The 20,342-nt window shown below is 40.7% G+C and overlaps 1 protein-coding gene across 11 annotated transcripts in view; it reads left to right on the top strand.

The window, feature by feature from the left end:
• Positions 1-20,342, top strand: part of tnnt3a (troponin T type 3a (skeletal, fast)) — a 39,451-nt gene that overhangs the window by 8,651 nt on the left and 10,458 nt on the right. For 3 of the 11 annotated variants that reach the window (XM_048545461.2, XM_048545458.2, XM_048545456.2), the window contains 8 exons: positions 253-270; positions 6,533-6,554; positions 7,509-7,554; positions 11,300-11,416; positions 15,022-15,099; positions 15,584-15,697; positions 16,216-16,325; positions 19,834-19,924. In XM_048545461.2, coding sequence (XP_048401418.2) covers positions 6,550-6,554; positions 7,509-7,554; positions 11,300-11,416; positions 15,022-15,099; positions 15,584-15,697; positions 16,216-16,325; positions 19,834-19,924 — 561 coding nt within the window. In that variant the 5' untranslated portion in view covers positions 253-270; positions 6,533-6,549. Of the gene's footprint in view, positions 1-252; positions 271-1,590; positions 1,615-6,532; positions 6,555-7,508; positions 7,555-11,299; positions 11,417-15,021; positions 15,100-15,583; positions 15,698-16,215; positions 16,326-19,833; positions 19,925-20,342 lie in introns of all 11 variants that reach the window. The other 8 variants (XM_048545457.2, XM_048545454.2, XM_048545459.2 and 5 more) reach the window with 5 other exon arrangements.

The following is a 20,342-nucleotide window of genomic DNA, read 5'->3' as shown; positions in this document are numbered from 1 at the left end:
TGAGCACTAGAAGCAATTCCAAAATTTAACTGTAGTGCTAATAATTATTCTAAGGATAGATATTTGCAAAATGAGTAATCTGGCGAAACTGGAAAGGGGTCCCGCTTATGTTTAATTTAACAGTGTGATGATTCAACTTGGGTAGTCCTGTGCCAGCTGCACTGATTTTTTTTTGGCTCTTTAACACTTAATAATAACATATTTTTGCTCCTTTGTATTTGCTGCTCACTGCATGTACCTGATCCCGCACAGAAGTACACCATGAAGAAGGTATGTTATTCTCTGCTGTTTTTTTTTCAATCATGCATCAGATTCTAAGTTATTCTAAGCCTCATTTTCAAAGAGTGCATCAGTTCAGTTCCATTTTGATACTGCCAGATCATGTGACAATGGAGGCAATTGTGATCCACTTGCCTAGCCTAGTTAACATAGCTGTGCAAAAACTTAACATCCATTTTCCGCTTGATTCTTGCCTGCTACTATGTAAACTGAGCCTTTGCAGAGGCTGCCATGTTCTCAAGGTGCATGCATGACTCGGGCGAACACCATATTGGATTCTCGTGATCATGTTAATATTCAATTTACATTTTAAAGCCTTATTAAGCAACTTGATCATCCTGCTCTGAAAAATTATTGTGTGGAAGAAATGGCGTTTGTTTTATTTTGGTGTTGTCTAAGTTTTAAACCACCAATTTGGGATTTAATTTAAATAATGCATAATTGAATCTATAATTTGTGGGACGTTTTTGATAATCTTCAGAACCCAAAGCTGCATCTCAATTGTGAAGGTTCTATATTTGTATGTTGATGTCTATATATTTTAGCATCTAATAATTGTGGCACATCAGTAGATTTGTTTAGCTGACGACTTTGCTCATCGATAATCTACGGGCAGTTCTGTTCAACATGTAATTCCAATTTTGTAATTGTAGCCAAGGAATGGAGAGTTACAGCATTAGCAAAGAACTAAATAAGGAAATATTGCTTATATGTCTCATTTTATGTACATCCAGAAACATTTTATTCACATATAGTTATAAAAGTAATGAATATATTTGAACATGTAGGGTCAGATTTGTGGTTGTTCATATCAGAAGGTTCAGAGGTTTGAAGCTATGTTGGAAGTTAGAAGACAGCTGTTTATGTTCACATTGCTGATTCTTACCGAGCATAATCACTGCTCATGTTGACGCGGTTCCTTTTATGTACAGGTGATTCTGAACTACCATAACATGCCTGAATGAAGCAGGATAATATCACACAGAGGGGTTTAATTGATAATAAAATGGTAGGATAATGAGAAACCTGTAAAATGAGCCCTATCTGAAACTTCAGTAACTCTAGAGTTAGTTTAATTTAAATGTGAGAAATAAGTCAGAGTACAATCACCTACGCATCCAACTGAAATCAGACATTGATTGACTCCGACTCCCATTCAACAATGTGCCTAGATCCTTGAATCTTTAGAGCAATATGGCTCAGTGCAAGCCCACAGTCAGCCTACAAGTTTCACTTAAGTGGAATAACTGTCCAGAATACGTTGACTTAACGTTTGTTTTGCTCTGTTGTGTTTTTTGTTGCAACGCACAGTTTATGGAAACGAAGAAGAAGACGGTATTTTTGCTTTATCATCAATGTAAATTCACCCCACTGAACTCTAACTGTCTTCCCCTTCCCCCAGTTCTCTGAGGTTAATTCTTCTAAATGCGTGGCTTGAGATGATCCAATAGCAGCCATATAAAACGTTATATGGCTCCAGGATTCAGCAAGCACTTTGACTAACAGATTTCACTGCAGTGTTCATTAAAACTTTACAACCTGGCTATTTTTGGTTTTATTCACAGTGTTAATTGCTAAAATATTAATGTTGTCTATTACACTGTCAGTTTCATAAGTCTGTCTTCATTTCAAAAATAGTCTAATTTCTTTGAGTGTTTAGTGTGTGTTTTTGCTGATATTGTTGGTAGCAGGATGTGACAAATAAAGGTGTTAAATGTTAGTTGGGTGACATTGCTGCACAATCAGCAATATTGATAGAAGTTTTAGCAGAAGGCTGTGGACCTTCTCCACAGTAGGAAGTTCCGGCTAAATTGTGGAAAAGGCTACAAGTTGGAGTGCTGGGGGAAAAGGAAAATGGATTTAATGTGCACGCACCTCCTGCCATGCTTTTGTTTGAAAAAGACAAAGGGGATACTTTTAAGATGGAAAAGTTATTTACAAAAACCATGCAGGAGTGCATTTTGCCACCTTTTTCTCTTTATTTTTCATTTATGATGGGAAATGCATCTCTTACTAGATGGGTAGTTGGTACAGTCAAAGGGTATCATCATTTTAACAAGCTTTAATAGCGATGTGACCTGATGTTGGGATAAGTGTTGAAAGTTCTGTACAAACATTTTGCTTCAGTTGGGAAGAACAACAGTGTGTGTGGTTTTCATTACCATGACCTCACGTGTAAAAGATGCAATTTTGCATTTCAGTGTGATTATCCAGTGTGTTTGTGAACAAACAGGAAGCAGTGTTTGTCACTTTTTTCTGAAGGTAGCATGCTTCAAGGATAGGGTATTTATTCATTTTTAATGGTCCACTGTATCTCAATGACCGTTCAGTTCTCATGTCCCATTGATAAGTAGTGGTACTAAGATAATTGTGTTTCCTTTAGACCCCACCCCATCATTCTTCTTTGCAGTGATAATGACTGGAGGTTAATTTTTTTTTGCTATGTTATGCCAGCGTTGCTGGTGGACATCAAATTATATGGTCAGCACACCAGCATGAAAAGGACAGGGGTCCAATGACCTATAATACAAGGTGTGGAGCTGGATGAACACAGCAGGCCAAGCAGCATCTTAGGAGCACAAAAGCTGAGTTTCGGGCCAAGACCCTTCATCAGAAAGGGGGAGGGAGAGGTGGATCGAAGATGGATAGAGGAGAAGATAGGTGGAGCGGAGACAGTCAAGTTAAAGAGGTGGGGATGGAGCCAGTAGAGGTGTAGGTGGGGAGGTAGGGAGGGGATAGGTCAGTCCGGAAAGGATGGACAGGTCAAGGGGGCAGGATGAGGTTATTAGGTAGGAAAAGGGGGTGCGGCTTGAGGTGGGAGGAAGGGATAGGTGAGAGGATGAACTGTTAAGGAGGTGGGGATGAGCTGGACTGGTTTTGGAATGCAGTAGTGGGAGGGGAGATTTTGAAGCTTGTGAAATCCACATTGATACCATTGGGCTGCAGGGTTCCCAAGCAGAATATGAGTTGCTGTTCCTGCAACCTTCGGGTGGCATCGTTGTGGCACTGCAGGAGGCCCAGGATGGGCATGTCATCTGAGGAATGGGAGGAGGAGTTGAAATGGTTTGTGACTGAGTGGTGCAGTTGTTTATTGCGAATCGAGCATTAGTGTTCTGCAAAGTGGTCCCCAAGCCTCTGCTTGGTTTCCCCGATGTAGAGGAGGCCACAATGGGTACAGCTGATGCAGTATACCACATTTGCAGAGGTGCTGGTGAAAATCTGCTTGATGTGCAAAGTCTTCTTGGGGCCTGGGATGGGGGTGAGGGAGGAGGTATGGGGCCAGGTGTAGCACTTCCTGCAGTTGCAGGGACAAGTGCCGGGTGTGGTGGGGTTGGAGGGGAGTGTGTAGCAGACAAGGGAGTCACGGAGAGAGTGGTCCCTCAGGAAAGCAGACAAAGTGGGGAGGAAAAAATGCCTTTGGTGGTGGGGTTGGATTGCAGATGGCGGAAGTGTCGGAGGATGATGCGTTGGATCCAGAGGTTGGTGGGGTGGTATGTGAGGACGAGGGGGATTCTGTTTTGGTTGTTATTGTGGGGACAGAGCATGAGAGCTGAGTTGTGGGAAATATGGGAGACACGGTTGAGGGCATTCTCGACCACTGCGGGGGGTGGGGGGGGATGTTGCGGACCTTGAAAAATGAGGACATCTGAGATGTACAGGAGTGGAATGTCTCATCCTGGGAGCAGATGCAGCGGAGGCGAAGGAATTGAGAATAGGAGATGGCATTTTTGCAAGAAGGTTGGTGGGAGTCGGTGGGCTTGAAATGGATATCGGTTTCTAGGTGGTTGCCTGAGATGGAGATAGAAAGGTCCAGGAAGGTGGGGGAGGTGTTACAGATAGTCCAGGTGAACTTGAGGTTGGGGTGGAAGGTGTTGGTGAAGCGGATGCACTGTTCGAGTTCCTCGTCGGAGCATGAGGCGACACCGATACAGTCATCAATGTAGCGGAGGAAGAGGTGGTGTTTAGAGCCAGTGTAGCTTCGGAAGAGGGATTGTTCCATGTAACCTACAAAGAGGCAGGCATAGCTTGGGCCCATACAGGTACCCATGGCCACCCCCTTTGTCTGTAGGAAGTGGGAGGAATCAAAAGAGAAGTTGTTGAAGGTGAAGACAAGTTCGGCTAGTTGGATGAGGCTGTCAGTAGAGGGGGACTGGTTGGGCCTGTGGGACAGGAAGAAGTGGAGGGCCTTTCGGCCATGTGCATGGGGAATGCGGGTGTATAGTGGCTGGACATCCATAGTAAAAACGAAGTGTTGGGGACCGGGGAATTGGAAGTTCTGGAGGAGGTCGATGGGCGTGGGTGGTGTCACAGACGCAGGCAGGGAGTTCCTGCACCAAGGGGGAGAAGATGGAGTCCAGATAGGTGGAGATGAGTTCGATGGGGCAGGAGCAGGTGGAGACAATGCGTTGACCAGGGCAGGCAGGTTTGTGGATTTTGGGAAGGAGATAGAAGCAGGTGGTGTGGCGTTGGGGAACAATGAGTTTGGAGGCTGTGGGTGGGAGGTCACCTGAGGTGATGAGGTTGTGGATGGTTTGGGAGATGATGGTTTGGTGCTCCTAAGATGCTGCTTGGCCTGTTGTGTTTATCAAACTCTACACTTTGTTATCTCGGATTCTCCAACATCTGCAGTTCCCATTACCTCCAATGACTTGTAAACTGGAATAGATGATGCAAAAGACAAATGCACTAATTTCATGTCAAACATTATTGTCGTCATGACTTCCTCAACCTATAGCTGAATAACAGTTGTGGCAGTGAGAACAATTTGATGGATTGTTGTTCCATATACACAGTACCTAAGGCTTGGAAACTAGGAAGAAGTTATATCAGGCTACAGGCGTTACTCGGATGTTGCAATTAAGACTAATGTTGGGCAAAGACCCCAACACAGTACACAAAATAGTAAACAAATGAGGCAAAACAAATACAACACACAACTTCAATTCAAGCTATTCAAAGTATATGTGATTTAATTGGGTAAACACCTATAACATCAAAAGCTAATTTTTAAAAACTTCATGATTGTTGAATACTTAGGTTCTTCTACCAGGCAATGAAATAACTCCGCACAGAGGTCAGTATCGTGTCACCAAATCACCCTTTATTTACACATGCAGTGTCCTCGACACTGATACAGCTCTCTCAAAGCCAGATCTCAGAGTGAGCAGGATGTCTGAATTCCTGTTTTTGTCTATCAGCCAGGGCTCCCTGATTAGCAGCCCCAATCAAGGAACTCATTTTCTATGCGGTCCAACTGGCTGACCTTGTTACAGTCACTACAGGCAAGACAGTGAGGTTAAAGTTATGAGTGAGAGAGCATTTCGCTGTTAGCTGTGTTTACAGGTGGATGGTAGAAATATAGAGCCTCCGTTCATAGGTTCTTTTCTTTGTTGTTATACCAGATTAATTCCCCGGATTAGCAGATGATAAGTCTGCCATTAATATTAATTTATAAAAATTGACCTCTTTTAACATTTAACAATTTGAGAATCCTAGAATCACAATATTCTGCTGCTGAAAACTGAATAAAATACACCATGCTTTGAAAAATTGATCAAATCTGTGAAGTGCCTCATTCCCTGTGAGTTCTTATTAAAAATCAATTTTATTTTTGTTGGTATGTTAACTATTGACTTACCTAGCCATACCAGACAAACCAGAGCACAGCCACTCTTTAACTCACAATTTTGTTAATTTTGACTTTATTGAAAATGATAAACCACTGTTCTATTTTGTTAATGTAATCTCCTCGGTGTTTTTAATTGTTATTTATTTTCCTCCCCAGCTCCTATTTTGTTCTAAAGCTGTTGACTTATGTTTCGGTAGTGTTTCAGATATTTGGTAACACTTAATCGGCCAGGAAGAAATTATTAGTCAGGCCCCTAGTTTCTGACTGCTATTCCAGAATAGATGATAGAAAACGTCTGTGAGAGAGAATCATATGTGCATATGGGAGCAGGTTCAGCTCTGATTGTTGCTGTGAATGAGTAGACTGCTCTTATACACTGATAAATAATCACACTTGAATAATTGGCATTTGGTGCGGATATTGAACAATATCCATCATCTGCAGGACTGTCCCAACAAGGAGTCAACACCTTCAGGAAATTAAAGAAAAAATTGAGAAGAAACATATAATTTTATTTGCAACGCAGTAGATTTTTAAAAATACAATATTTTGATGCTGTACTTTGTTTTTGATTTTGGATCATGTATCTAATTTATTTTTTCGGTTTTTTTTATTTTTCTACAGAGGAGGAGAAGCCAAGGATGAAGTGAGTAGTGATTTGTTACAATTTGAAGGTTTATTTAATGGAGGAGTAGGCCCTCTTCTTTCTCTTACTTCTCCTTCAGTTCCTTGTTTAATATGTCTTTCTCTCAGACCGTACTTCCTTTTCTTTCTGTTGTTTTTTTCCATCCCACTTCTGCTGGTTTAAAATTTTGCTTCCGTCCTTATTTATTTGCCATCCGTCTCACTCTCTCTTCACCGTTCTCTTCACCCTTACCTCTATCTGACCTTTAATGGCTGTCTCTTTCTAAGTTCCAGACAAATGCATGTGATTCCCCATGTTTTCTGCATTGAACATTGCTCGAAGGAACTAACTTTAATTCTATGATATTTGTTCACTTTGAGCACGCCCCATTATTGGAGTGCAAAAGTGTTAGACTTCTCGTCATATCTTTTTCTTCTCTTTGTTTGTGTTTCCTTTTCATTACCTTGCCCTGTCTTTCTTGGTATACCTTGGTTGGGGGTTGAGAATAAAGTGACCTGCTGAACTAACCCAGACAACTGAAGGGACATTGCATTATTGTGGGGACTACAATGACAATATGTGGATCTGAAAGACGCTGAATAGGATTATAGCAACATTGCAAGGAACCACAATGATGACTTTTAAATAGAGGGTGTCATTATCACTTCTGTGACTTTGAAAATCTCAGGGCTTTGTATAGGCTAGTGTAATGGGTGGACAAACCCTGACCATCAGATTTTCCCACATATCTGGAAAGTTGGTGCAGTCTTTAATGTGAAAAAAAATAGTGTGGTGGTGAGTAAAAGTAATCAATACAGAGCCATGGGAATAGAAGTTAGGATAATTGAAACTGAAAATGTTTTATTCCCCAGAGTACACACATCTTTCACCAAAATGAAGAAATAATTTCCAAAACATTTCCAAAACTTTTGTAGTCTAAGTTCTAGGTATCATTACTTACTTTATTTTTAACAGGCTGACTGCTCCCAAAATCCCAGAAGGAGAGAAAGTTGACTTTGATGTGAGTACAGGAAATTATCCAACAAATGATTCATGACTGACATGCTTGCTTTTTCATCGATGGCTTCTTGAAATTTTTTTTATTCATTAACATCCATTATCAAATGTTGGCAATAATTGTAAGTTCATCATTCTTTAGTGAAGAGCTACTTTTTCTACTTTCTCAAAGCAGTCGCCACTCCTCACCTATAGGGAGGTATTCAACAAGGTGCAAGGACTACAACCAGCAGCAATTCACTGAAGCTTAATAAAGGGTTAAAATGTTATGAATGAAAGCAGAAAATTAGCTTCAGTATACTATGTAATCCTGTCAAGATAATGCCAATTTAGATTGTATCATTGACCAATATCCGGAAGTGCACATCTCAGTAACGGGTACTGAAGGGAGAAATCCTGCATAATTGTTTTTCTCCCTGTCTAGAAAAGGAGCAATGAGATCACGATACAAGTTCAAAAATCTCTTTGAGCCATTATTTCTATCTTTTCAGAATATCTACATGAAAGTGTCATGTAAGCAATATAGATGCAAGTGTAAAATTACAAAGTGGGGGTATTTATATGACATGAATGGGGAAAACTGTGACAAAATGGATTTCAATTTAGGCCCCAATGGGGTCACCAGCCAAGACCCAAAACAAATTCTTTCAAATGGTGTAAAGCTAGAAACAGTAGGGGTTAAAAAATTGCTTAGGGAGCTACTTACATGAATCCTTAAAGTGTCATGAACAATGACCAAAAATAACAAAAATATTAATGGAACACTGATCGCTTTGTTGAGGAGATCAGACTATTAAGGAGTAAAGTCATGTTTCAGCTAGACAATGATTAAAGGAAACTGAACAGTTCTGGAAACCAAACTAAGGAAGTACATGTATGGTCTTGGGAAGTGCACACGTAAAGTACAACATTAGTTTATGAGAAAATGCCTGGACGAAAAGGATTAAATTTCAGAAACTACACAAACAAGTGTTGTATTCTCCGGCATTTAGAAGGACGAAGGGTGATTGGATGGAAGTTTTTACAAATTTAATGGATTAAATATGGGAAAACTACTCTCACTGGCTGTGAGTTCCAGGACGAAGAAGCATAATCTAAACCTGAGGACCAGACCTTCCGGGAGTAAAATTTGGAAACTTTACTTAAAGAATTGTAGAAATTAGGAAATCAGTTGGAAGTTTTAAATCCGACATTGATAGTTTTTGTTATCTAAGTGTATTATGGAAGATGGGAGTTAGGTTGCAGATTAGGACAAATCTGATGTAAGGTGGAACAAGCTTGAGGGGCCAAATGGTTTATTCCTATTCCTATCACTTTTCCAATACAGTTGGATGTGGAGGTTGGTGGGGTGGTATGAGGACAAAGGGGGTTCTGTCTTTATTTTTGGTGGGGGTGTGGGGAATATGAAGGCAGAGGTGCTGGAAACTCAAGGGATGCGGGCGAGGGCATTTCAATCACTGGTTGGGGAGTGGGGTAGAAAGAGCTGCAGTCCTTGAAATACGAGGCCATCTGGGATATGCAGTAGTGGAATGCCCCATCTTGGGAGCAGATGAGGTGCAGGCAGAGGAATTGGGAGTCGGGGATCACATTCTTGCAGGAAGGTGAGCAAGTCCAGATAGCTGTGGGAGTTGGGGGGCTTAAAACATGCCAGTTTTGGAGTGGTCACCAAAGATGGAGATGGAGAGGTCCAGGAAGGAGAGGGAGGTATTGGAGATGGTACAGGTGAATCTGAACTTGAGGTGAAAGGTGTTAGTAAAATTAATTGAACTATTCAAGCACCTGTTGGGAGCATGAGACAACACCGATACAATTATCAATGTAGAGGAGGAAGAGATGGGGGATAGTGCCAGTGTAACAGCAGGAAAGGAAGTGTTCCATGTATCCTACTATCCTGGGTACAGCGTGGGCCCATGTGGGTGCTCATGTCCACCCCCTTAGTCTGTATGAAGTGGGAGGAGTTAAAGGAAAAGTTGTTTAAGGGTAAGGACGAGTTTGGTTAAGCAGATGTGGGTGTTGGTATAGTGGGACTGGTTGGGCTTGTGGGAAAGAAAGAAGTGGACGGCTTTTAGACCATCCATGTGATGGGTGTAAGTGTACAGGGATTGGAGGTCCATAGCGAAGATGAGGTGTTGGGGAATCAGGTACTTGCAAGTTTTGGAGGCGGTGGAGGGTGTGGCTGGTGTCCTGGACATAGGTTGGGAGAAAACAGAGTGAATTTAAGAGGAGACGAGTTCAGTGGGGCAGGAGCATGCAGAGACAATGGGTCACCTGGGGCAGTCAGGTTTCAGTGACACCCCCCACAACTGGAGGAGCAGCACCTCTTATTCTGCCTCCCTTGAGAGCAAGAGCATCCCTCCACAGAAAATGAGACCAAAACTGTATTCTAGGTGTGGCCTCATCAACGTACTGTATAACTACCGCAACACATCCCTGCTCCTGTACTCGAAACGTCTCACAACAAAGGCTAACATACAATTTGCCTTCTTTACCACCTGCTGCACCCTCATGCTTACCTTCAGCAACTGGTACACAATGACGCACAGGTCCGGCTACACACTCCCCTCTCCCAATTTATTGCCATTCAGGTAGTAATCGACGTCAGAAATAATGTCTAGATTAAGTAAAATGGAGTTCAAAATGTCCACTGTTACCTTTTACTATAGCTAACAAAAACTTCCACTCATGGAAGCCCATTCAAAAGACTATAAGTTCCGCAAGACCTTAATCCAATATAAACATTCATAAAGATGCATTAAAGATAAACAGTCTTTAATAACCTTTTTGAGTTGCCAATCAACTGTGAACTTGCAACACTTTAATGAGCCAATACTGAGTTATGGAAACTGTGAAACGGAAAGGATTACATAATGATTGCCCTTGGAAAAATGACAACAAACAGCTAGTGTAGTTCATAAAGGACTGGGGATTCAAATAACCAGACCATTTGACACTTCCACAGATCATCTCCTCCCTTCAAGAGTTTTCACGATTCTTAAAGTTCACAATTGCCACAGAGTGGTTAAAACCCTTGCAAAAATGGGATCACTTTGAGGGAAACACAATCTGAGTACCATGTTTAGTTGGTCATGCTGAGTTTGGATTTAATCATGGGTGACATCCCACTCTCTTCCTTTCTCAGCAAAGATGGGATCAGTTAGAAATAGGAGTGGGACTTCTTGATCCAGGTCTCATTTGCAATTTTTAAACATTTGTGATCTCCAATACATCATGAACATCCTAGTAATAGATGGCCTCAAAGAGGTTTTGTTTCTTTCAGGTCATTACAGTTGGGAAGTGATGTAATGAACCAGTTATTCAGAGTTATTAGAGAAAATTACTGAATGAAGTTCCTTTAAGTCAGCAGTAAGTTCATGCCTCCTATACTTGAAAGACGTTATAAAGTTATCAAGTGAGCATCCTTAGCAGTAAATAGCTTTGTTTCTCCAAAACAAATTAGTTGTAAACTTTGAATATATCAAATATATAAGGTGCCTGCATAATAATAGATTAATGTGTTTGTCTAATACAACAGTTCCTGGACTATACTTTGCACTCAATATGATTTTGATGATATCTGTTACATTTGTATTAATTAGTACATTTCTAGAGATTCAGAAGGAGTAAAAATCATAGTATAGATATATTAGCATTGTGCCCTCCTCTGTATTGTTCACTTGTGGTATATGACTCAGTTGTGATCTGATTTTTATTCTATTGCTCTGATTTTTCTGTGTTTGTGTCGTATTTAGGACATCCAGAAAAAGCGTCAGAACAAAGATCTGATTGAGCTACAGGCCCTGATTGATCTTCATTTTGAGAATAGGAAGAAGGAAGAAGAGGAACTGATTGCTCTGAAAGAGAGGATTGTGAGTGTTGTATTGATATTAAAGCAACAAAGTGAATATCTATCAAGGAGGCACCATGGATACAGTTTAAATTTTTTAAAAATTGTTCATAGGATGTGGGTCTCACTGGCTGGGCCAGCATTTAATGCCCATCTCTGATTTCCCTTGAAATGATCGTGGTGATGCAATTTTTTAACCAATGCAGTCCACGTGTTGTGGGTACACCCACTGTTCTGTTTGGTAGAGATTTCCAAGATTTTGACTGAGTGACATTGAAGGAACACCCAGTTCCAAGTTCATATGGAGTGGAGCTTTCAAATGGTGATGTTCCCATTACTCGACATTCCTTGTCCTTCTACATTGTAGAAATCAAGGGTTTGGAAGATGCTGTTGAAAGATTTGGTAGGTTGCTGTGGGGCATCCTGTGATGTTACACACTGCTGTCGCTGTGTGTCAGTGGTAAAGTGGGCGAATATCTGCTGAGTGGTCCCAGTCAAGCAGGCTACTTTGACCTGGATGTTATCAAGTTTCTTGAATGACTTTTGGAGTTGCACACATCCAGGTAAATGGACAGAATTCCATCACACTCCCAAGTTGTGCCTTGTAAATGGTACTCAGGCTTTGCGGGTCAGGAGGTGAGTTATTCATCTCAGAATTCCCAGTCTCTAATCTGTGGAGTCACAGTATTTATAATTCTGGTTCAGTTCAGTTCCCAACAATGGTAATGTGCAAGATGTTGATAATGAGCAGTTCAGTGATGAAATGCCATTAAATGTTAAGGGAGATGGCTAAGTTTTTCTTGATTGCAAATGATTGTTGCCTGCCTTTTGTGTGATGTGAATGTTATTTGCCACTCGTCAACCCAATTCTGATTATTGTCTAGGTCTTGTTGCATTTGCACATGGGCTCCTTCAGTAACTAGCAATACTCAAATTATGCTTGGTGTCATCTGATGCTCTAAGTGCCATGTCAAATTGCGACTGTATCCCTGATATTGTCGTATGATTATATCACACACAGAGCAGTTTTGTCAATGTGCACAATAGAAATGTGCTGCTATGATGTGTTGAGAAATGTTGCTAGAAGGAAGAACAGTCTACAGGCAAAGGCAAAATTCAAAGAGCAAATGGGTGAACTAGAAGAAATGTTTATTCCTGTCTGGTGCAAGAGTGCTACGAGAAGAGTGGCCAAACCATGGTTTGTGAGGGAGGTTAGAATTAGCATGAGATATACAAAAGAAGCATAAACATTGGCAGGAAAAATAATAGACTTGAGGATTGACAACAGTTTAGGATTCAGCAAAGAAGGACCTAGAGATTTATTAAGAAGGGCAATTGGATATGAGAGTACGCTTGCAGGGAGTATAAGAATTAATATTTCAAGTTTCTGTAGATATGTAAATAGAAAAATATTGGTGAAGGCTAATGTAGGCCCCTTCCAGTCAGAAATGAGGGAACTTAAAATGAGGACAAGGAAATGGCTGATGAACTGAATTCATACTTCAGTCTTTACAAAGGAGGATACAAATAACATACCAGAAATGATGGGGAATACAGGGTTTAGTGATTGGGAGGAACTAGAGCAAATCTATATCAATGCAGAAATTACATTGGAGAAATTTATGGGATGAAATGCTGATAAATCCCCAGAATCTGATAATCTCCATCCCAGAGTATTTAAGGAAGTGGTCCTAGAAGTAGTGAATGCATTGGTCATCACCTTACAAGATTCTTTAGAATGTGGAATAGTCCTTAGAGACTGGAGAGTAGCTAATACTATTTAATAAAGGAAGGTACAGAGAAAACAGGGAATTATGGACCCGTGAGCCTGACGTCAGGAATGGGGATGATGCTAGAATCCATTGTCAAGGATTTTATGGCAGAGCACTCAGAAAACAGTGATAGTATCAGACGCAGTCAGTATGGCTCTACAAAAAGGAAATCATGCTTGACAAACCTACTAGAAATCTTCAAGGACGTAACTATTGGAATTAATCAGTCCCACATAAGAGATTCATAAGTAAAATTAAAGTACGTGGGATTGGCAGAGTGTGTTGAGATAGATAGAAATTTTAGCAGATAGGAAACAAAGAGTGGGAGTGAATGGGCCTTTTATTGAATGGCAGGCTGTGACTAGTAGGGGGCTGGACGAAACGGTACTGGGACCCCAGCTATTTAGGCGAGGGAACTAAATGTAATATGTCAAAACTTGTAGATGCCTCAAAGTTAGTTGGAGGTGTGAGCTATGAGGAAGTTGCAGAGATGTTGTAGTGTGATTTGGATGGGCTGAGTTGATGGGCAAGTGCATGCAGAAGCTATATTACATGGATAAATGTGGGGTGATTCACTTTGGTAGCAAAAATATGGAGGCAGATTATTATTTAATTGGCTGTAAATTGAGAGAGGTGAATGTTCAAAGAGACTTGGCTGTCTTTGTGCACGAGTTACTGAAAGTAAGCATACAGGTACAGCAGGTAGTGAAGATGGTAAACAGTATGTTAGCCTTAATAGCGAGTGGATTCAAGTTCAGGAACAAGCATGTCTTGCTGCAACTATACAGGGCATCGGTGAGGCGAACCCTGGAATATTGTGTGCAATTTTGGTTTCCTTAACTGAGGAATAATGATCTTGTTGTAGAGAGAGTGCAGCAAATGTTTCCCCAAAATGATTTCCAGGATGGCAGTACTGGCAAATGGGGAGAGATTTAATCAGTTAGGTTAGTGTTCACTGGAGATTAGAAGAACGAGGGTGTATCTCATAGAAACATATGGAATTCTAACAGAACTAGACAATGTAGATGCAGGAAGGATGTTCCCAGTAGTGGGGGCATTCAAACCCAGGGATCATATTTGAAAAGTAAGATGTAAACCTTTTAGGACTGAGAAAGGGAGAAATTCCTTCAGAAAGTGGTGAGCTTGAGGAATTCGCTGCCACAGAAAGAGGCTGAGGCCACAACATTGTGTTTTCAAGAAGTAGGTAGATATGGCTCTTCTGGCTTATCACACCAAGGGATGTGGGGTAATGCAGTATCAGGGTAATGAGCTAGATGATCAGCTTTACCATAATGAATGCTTGAGAAGTCAAATGGCTAACCCTGCTATGTTTCTATGTATGATGCAACAGTAAAGATGCACTTTGGCCACAGAGACATGGTGAAAAGTGCACTGTCACTTTCTGAACTTTTTTTTGCCAATTCATTCACAGGATGTGGGTGTCATTGACTAGGGCAGCATTTATTGGTCATTCCTGATTGCCAAGAGGGCACATAAGAGTCAACCATATTTCTGAGAGATTGGAGTAGGCAAAACAAAGTAAGCTTCCTTCCCTAAAGAGCATTAGTGAACAAGATGGGTTATTTTTCTGACAATCAACCATGAAAATATAGTTTCAACATTGCCATGATCATCATTAAATTCTTAATTCCAGAATTTTTGTTTTAGTGATTTCAAATCCACCATCTGCCAAGTTGGGATTTGAACCTCAATCCCCAGAGCATTATTGAGGTTTCTGGATTAGTAGCCTAGTGCTAATAGGCTCAGCTCCCCTACAAAAGTATAGGAAATGAGAAGGCGCTGTCTCAGAACTTTGTAAATACAAATCCTCTCTATACTTTTCTCCAACCAACAGGAAAAACGCAGAGCAGAAAGAGCTGAACAGCAAAGAATTCGTGCTGAGAAGGAAAAGGAGCGTCAGGCCAGGCAGATGGTAAGTCAATCTATACTGTTGGCTTTGACCTGGTTAGATTCACATCAACTTAATGTTATATGTAATAAAGGACTAACTCTTACATTCTTAAGAAAACATGAGGTCAACTCATGGCTGTCAAATAGGAGAAACACTGGAGACCATGTTTATGATCAATAAAGAGATAATGGGTTGTAAATTTGTTTCCTGCCTTTTAATTCTTACCTCTGCTCTGCCGAATACACATGGTGGGTTATCGTTTCAGGGACACCTTGGTGTTAGCTGACATTTGCCTCAGAGGAACATTTTGCATCTGCAGTCTCACACATGTCAGAATGCATGCTGATGTACTGATTGTATGCAAATCTCTTTGGGACATTGCTGATATTAATAAAAATGAGTTTTTGTCTACCTCTTTAAATTCAAAGATTTGAAATTCCTCACATTCTGTTCTGAGCTCTACTTCTTGCTCAGCAAAATGTATAATGTCCAATGTGTTCAACAGGAGGAGAAAGCAAGAAAGGAAGAGGAGGATGCCAGGAGGAGGGCTGATGATGATGCCAAGAAGAAGAAGGCTCTGAGCAGCATGGGTGCTCAATACAGCAGCTACCTTGCCAGGGTAAAATGCCAACAAATGAATCCATTATAATGTATACCCTTGTATCCCTTTTTTGTCTATGGAGACTGTTTAGTTCAGAGCCTCCACTTTGGGTGCACTACACACGATAAAAGCTCAGTTAAAGGATGGTGGAGAGTGAATATTGGATCAATAAAGCTTCATTTCTAAGTTAAGGTGGCCTAAAGGGAGAGAGGTATTTCTTCAGGGACCCACCTTTAACAAAGTCCAAGAAGTTTGACCTGCACTTCTAACCTAAAATCTAACATTCCTCTTGTATACTGTACACTCATTAGTAAATTCCACATGCCTGGTAAAGTATTTTCTGACAATTAAAACAAATAACTTATGCGCTCAAAAACATGCACCAGGAAATCCCAATCAATTCCATATGGTAGCTGGTGTAAAATTGCTGGAATAAACCGGTTGAAAAATTAATAGATCTGCAAACTCTCTCATGCATCCCTGATGTTTGAAATTTAAGTGAAACTATCTTACACTTTAATTAAATTGTTAATTAGGCTGATCAGAAGAGAGGGAAGAAACAGACTGAAAGGGAAAAGAAGAGGAAAATCCTTGCAGAAAGGCGCAAGCCACTCAACATTGATCACCTTAATGAAGACAAGCTTAGGTCAGTATTTGCAAATTTGTTTCTATTTAATTTTTAATGAAAGCTTCCCTTTCTTTTGTACTTGCTACAATGATATTGTGAATTAACTTAATTATGTTATGTGAAAATTTGTTGGGCTAAGAAGGAATATCTCCATTCAACTGAGCTTTTGTCTAGATTGGTTCTTTCCATTTTCCAGTACTATAATTAATTACTTGTGAACCAGTTGGTATTCTTTAAAAGAAAATATGCTCAACTCATTTTAAGAAACAAGACAGTGGGCTAAATGATATTAGTCAGTTTCCTTAATTTCATGTGCTATCATAGTCCTTCATGGCTCGCCACTTTGATGTGGTGCACAAGTTTGTGTGCTCCAGTGAATCCTTGAGCATATACCAGTAGAAGGTGCTTGCTCCTGGCAATGCCCCTCAGGGCATTAGAGTCAGAAGTGGAGGCAGTTGAAGTGTGGTGCTGTAAGTTCTCAACATAGAAAAGGCAAAGGAAGATTTGGCATCTCATCACGGAAAAAATAAGTGAATATTGCATTGGCAAGGGAGTTCTCGTCATCCTGGATCAACATTGCAGTGAGACCTGATGATTAACTTGTCAAGATCATGTGGAATATGCTGGCTCCTAATGTCCCCCTGTTTAACAAAGTCAAGTGCCTGACTTTACCAGGATCTGTTTACAAAATCCTGTGAAACAGGAGATTGGAGTTCAGGTCACTCTGAACGTGGGAGTTACCAATCAAGAATCTGCACGGGGGCATCAGACATATGAAGGTCATTGTGCACATCCGTTGGGGCAGAGGTGCCTTTCACAGCAGTGTCTGTGACTTAGTTTTCCTCTTCAGAGCACCCTTTGCTCACCCAAAATGGAAAGGGACTAGGAAAAGGGCCAGAAAAAATGGCTCTCTAATGTTTCATCAAAATGGGAATTATAACCAATGAGATCACTATCTTCATGGTCAAATAAATAAAATGCTAATTTTGCAACTTGGAATTTTGCAACTCCTGGTTAATCTTAGGAAGAACTACAGTTGTATCCCATGAGCTGTCAAGACTCCTATTTGAGATATGCCTTCTTGTAGAGGGCCGGTCAAGGAACATGCACCTTTTACTGGAAAGGAAAGACTAGCAGTGACCCTCGTGTTCATTGAGTGGGTTCTGCCATCCAAATAGGATCTTGGACACACTACTAGAAGTCCACAGTTGTGTAAATGAAAGGTTCACAGCTCTTTACCTACAACTCAGCTGTAGTCAATATGACAATATCGTCAGCCATTATGTTCAGGTGAGGATGTTAAGGAAAAGTTCTATTCCATCCTTGATAAAATAAAAAGAGAAACGATCACGCCAAACAGCATAGAAATAGCCGATGTAAATAGTCTCTTCCTTGCACTGACAAAATGTGCTCAGTGTGGCCTCCATATGAGAAACATCCTTTTCAGCGGGAAGGATAATTACAAAACCATCTGGTCGAATCCGAGATCAAAGCACTAGCACCTCCCAGATTACATCATTGAATGTTTTTTATTCATTCATGGTATGTCGGTTTCACTGGCTGGGGCCAGCATTTAGTGCCCATTGCTATTTTCCATTCACAAGGTGGTGGTGAGCTGCCATCTTGAACTGCTGTAGTTAGACCCACAATGGCATTACAGAGGGAATTCCAGGATTTTGACCTAGCAACAATGAAGGAACGGTGATATATTTCCAAGTCAGGATGGTGAGTGTCTTGGAGGGGAACTTGAATGTGATGATGTTCCCATGTATCAGTTACACTTGTCCTTCTGGATTGGAGTGGTCATGGGTTTAGAAGGAAGTGTTTGTTGCAGGTGGTTGGATGGATTTCTGCAGTGCACCTTGTGGATGGTACAGACCGCTGCTATTGATCATGGTGGTGGAGGGAGGGAACATTCAAAGGACGTGGTGCCAGTCAAGCTGGCAGCTTTGTCATAGATGGTGTTGATTTTCTTGAGTGTTGTTTGGAGCTGCACTTGTCCAGTCAAGGGGAAGTATTTCACCACGCTCCTAACTAGTGCTTTGCAGATGGTGAACAGGCTTTGGGGAGTCAGAAGTTGAGTTACTCCCTGCAAGATTCCTAGCTCCTGACCTGTTCTTGTAGCCATTCTATTTATACAGCAAATCTATTTCAGTTTCCAGTCAGTGGTAACCCCCCAGGATATTGATAGTAAAGGATTCCATAATGATAACTTGAATTGTGAAGGGCTAATGGTTAGATTCTCTCTTGTTGGCAATGTCATTGCCCAGCACTTCTGTGGTTCAAATGTTATTAATGAGTGATATCTGCATCACCCAATTTTTACAGGTGATTGTTGATGAACATTCACTTTGTATCAATACATCTCAAGGTCTGAACCATGTATTTGTGGCACATATAATGCCCATAGAAATTCCACGAACAAAACTTATGGATTCAATGGGAAGATTGTCAAATAGATGCTAATGTTCTCCTTGGAACCAGATCTACGCATGCAGACAAAACTCCTGCAAAACTGTCTACAGCAGCCCGGACAGTCTGTCCAACTGGCTGAAAGGCATCTCCTTCAGAGGGTCCTGTTTTGTCTAATTATTGCTGCCAATTATCCAAGATGTCTACAACATATCCATCAAGCTTCGTCATGCTTTGAGTTCAGTCTCCTTAATAATGATGTAGAGCAGTAGCAGAGAAAGAGAGAAACAGAAACAAATCCTGCAGTCCACGCCTCATGACACGATGATTAGCCTAGTATTGGCCTACTACAATGGATTCACTCTTTCAATCACATGAACATCCACAGCCAAAACTCATGACCTTGAGAGGAGACATGATCTTCAAATCAAGACACAGACTGTGATAATTATTGTAGAAGTGTAGAGCAGAGAAAGACACCTTTTTGTTCATTATAAATATGGTAGGCCTCTGAAAGAGTTATCTATTTAACCTGAGTTATCTGCCATGCGCATAATGAAATTGGAAAGTGTGCGTAGAGATCTTGTCATGATGGGGAGAAACAGGGATGGGGTGTCAGGAACTTGGTGGTGCAAAGGCATTCACGTCTGTGGTAGTTTTGCATGGACTGCAAGAAGCACATTTGATGACCAAACTATTCTTTTTCACATTTCAAATGTTCTTACTAGGCATATAATTTTGACTCTTTTTGTTCTGACAACAGAATTAATGTTTGCCTTCCCATATAGAGCACTGTTTGAAACATTTGAACAGGTATTTCTTAGTGAAACCATCCAGGATTATGTGGTGTAGGAAATGAAAATATAGGATAACTGGACAGTAATGCCTACTGATAATCCAAAAACCATCAAACTTGAGTTTTGTTGTTTCCCTACTGCAGGGAACTAGACTGCCCGGTCCAGGCCGCTGCTCCTCCTTCATTTGTAAATGGAGTAAGTGGTGGGGACCCATCTGATTTCCCTTGCTTCTATCTTTGCTATTACCAACTGCTCCTGGAGGCAGAACTGATCTCTCTGTGATATTTTGATTGATACTCCAATTATTAAATTACCAGGGAAAAGGCCAAGGAACTACATGACTGGCTGTGCCAACTAGAATCTGAAAAATTTGATATGAGTGAAAAACTGAAGAAGCAGAAGTATGAGGTATGTACCAAATCTTTGAATCATTTAATTAAAGACAGACGTTTAAAAGCAAACAAGCAGACAATTAAAGATGAAGTTCCTTCCAGTTTCAACATACTTTGTTGGTACTAAATAATAATAATTACGTAAAGTTCCTTCTCACAATTGAATAATCAGTGCACTGCATATTTGTGGTAATGAAACCACTCAAATTAATTTAATTAATTTAGCTTAATTAAGCAATTGCAACTGAAATGTTGTGTAGAGTTTTGACTGTCACTTTAGAGAAAGTATGTGAATGCATTAAGAGAGTGCAGAGTGATTTTCAAGAACAGTCCCAACGATGAAAATTTTCAGCTATGTGAATGTATTGAAGAATTTCTCTTTGGAGAGAGGAAGGCTAAGAGGAGATCTGATGCAGAGTGGCTGGATATAAGTA

The sequence above is a fragment of the Stegostoma tigrinum genome, chromosome 17 (genome assembly GCF_030684315.1).
Source record: "Stegostoma tigrinum isolate sSteTig4 chromosome 17, sSteTig4.hap1, whole genome shotgun sequence".
NCBI lineage: Eukaryota > Metazoa > Chordata > Chondrichthyes > Orectolobiformes > Stegostomatidae > Stegostoma > Stegostoma tigrinum.
Note: the sequence above shows the minus strand (reverse complement) of the source record. Positions and strands in the feature narration are given on the sequence as shown.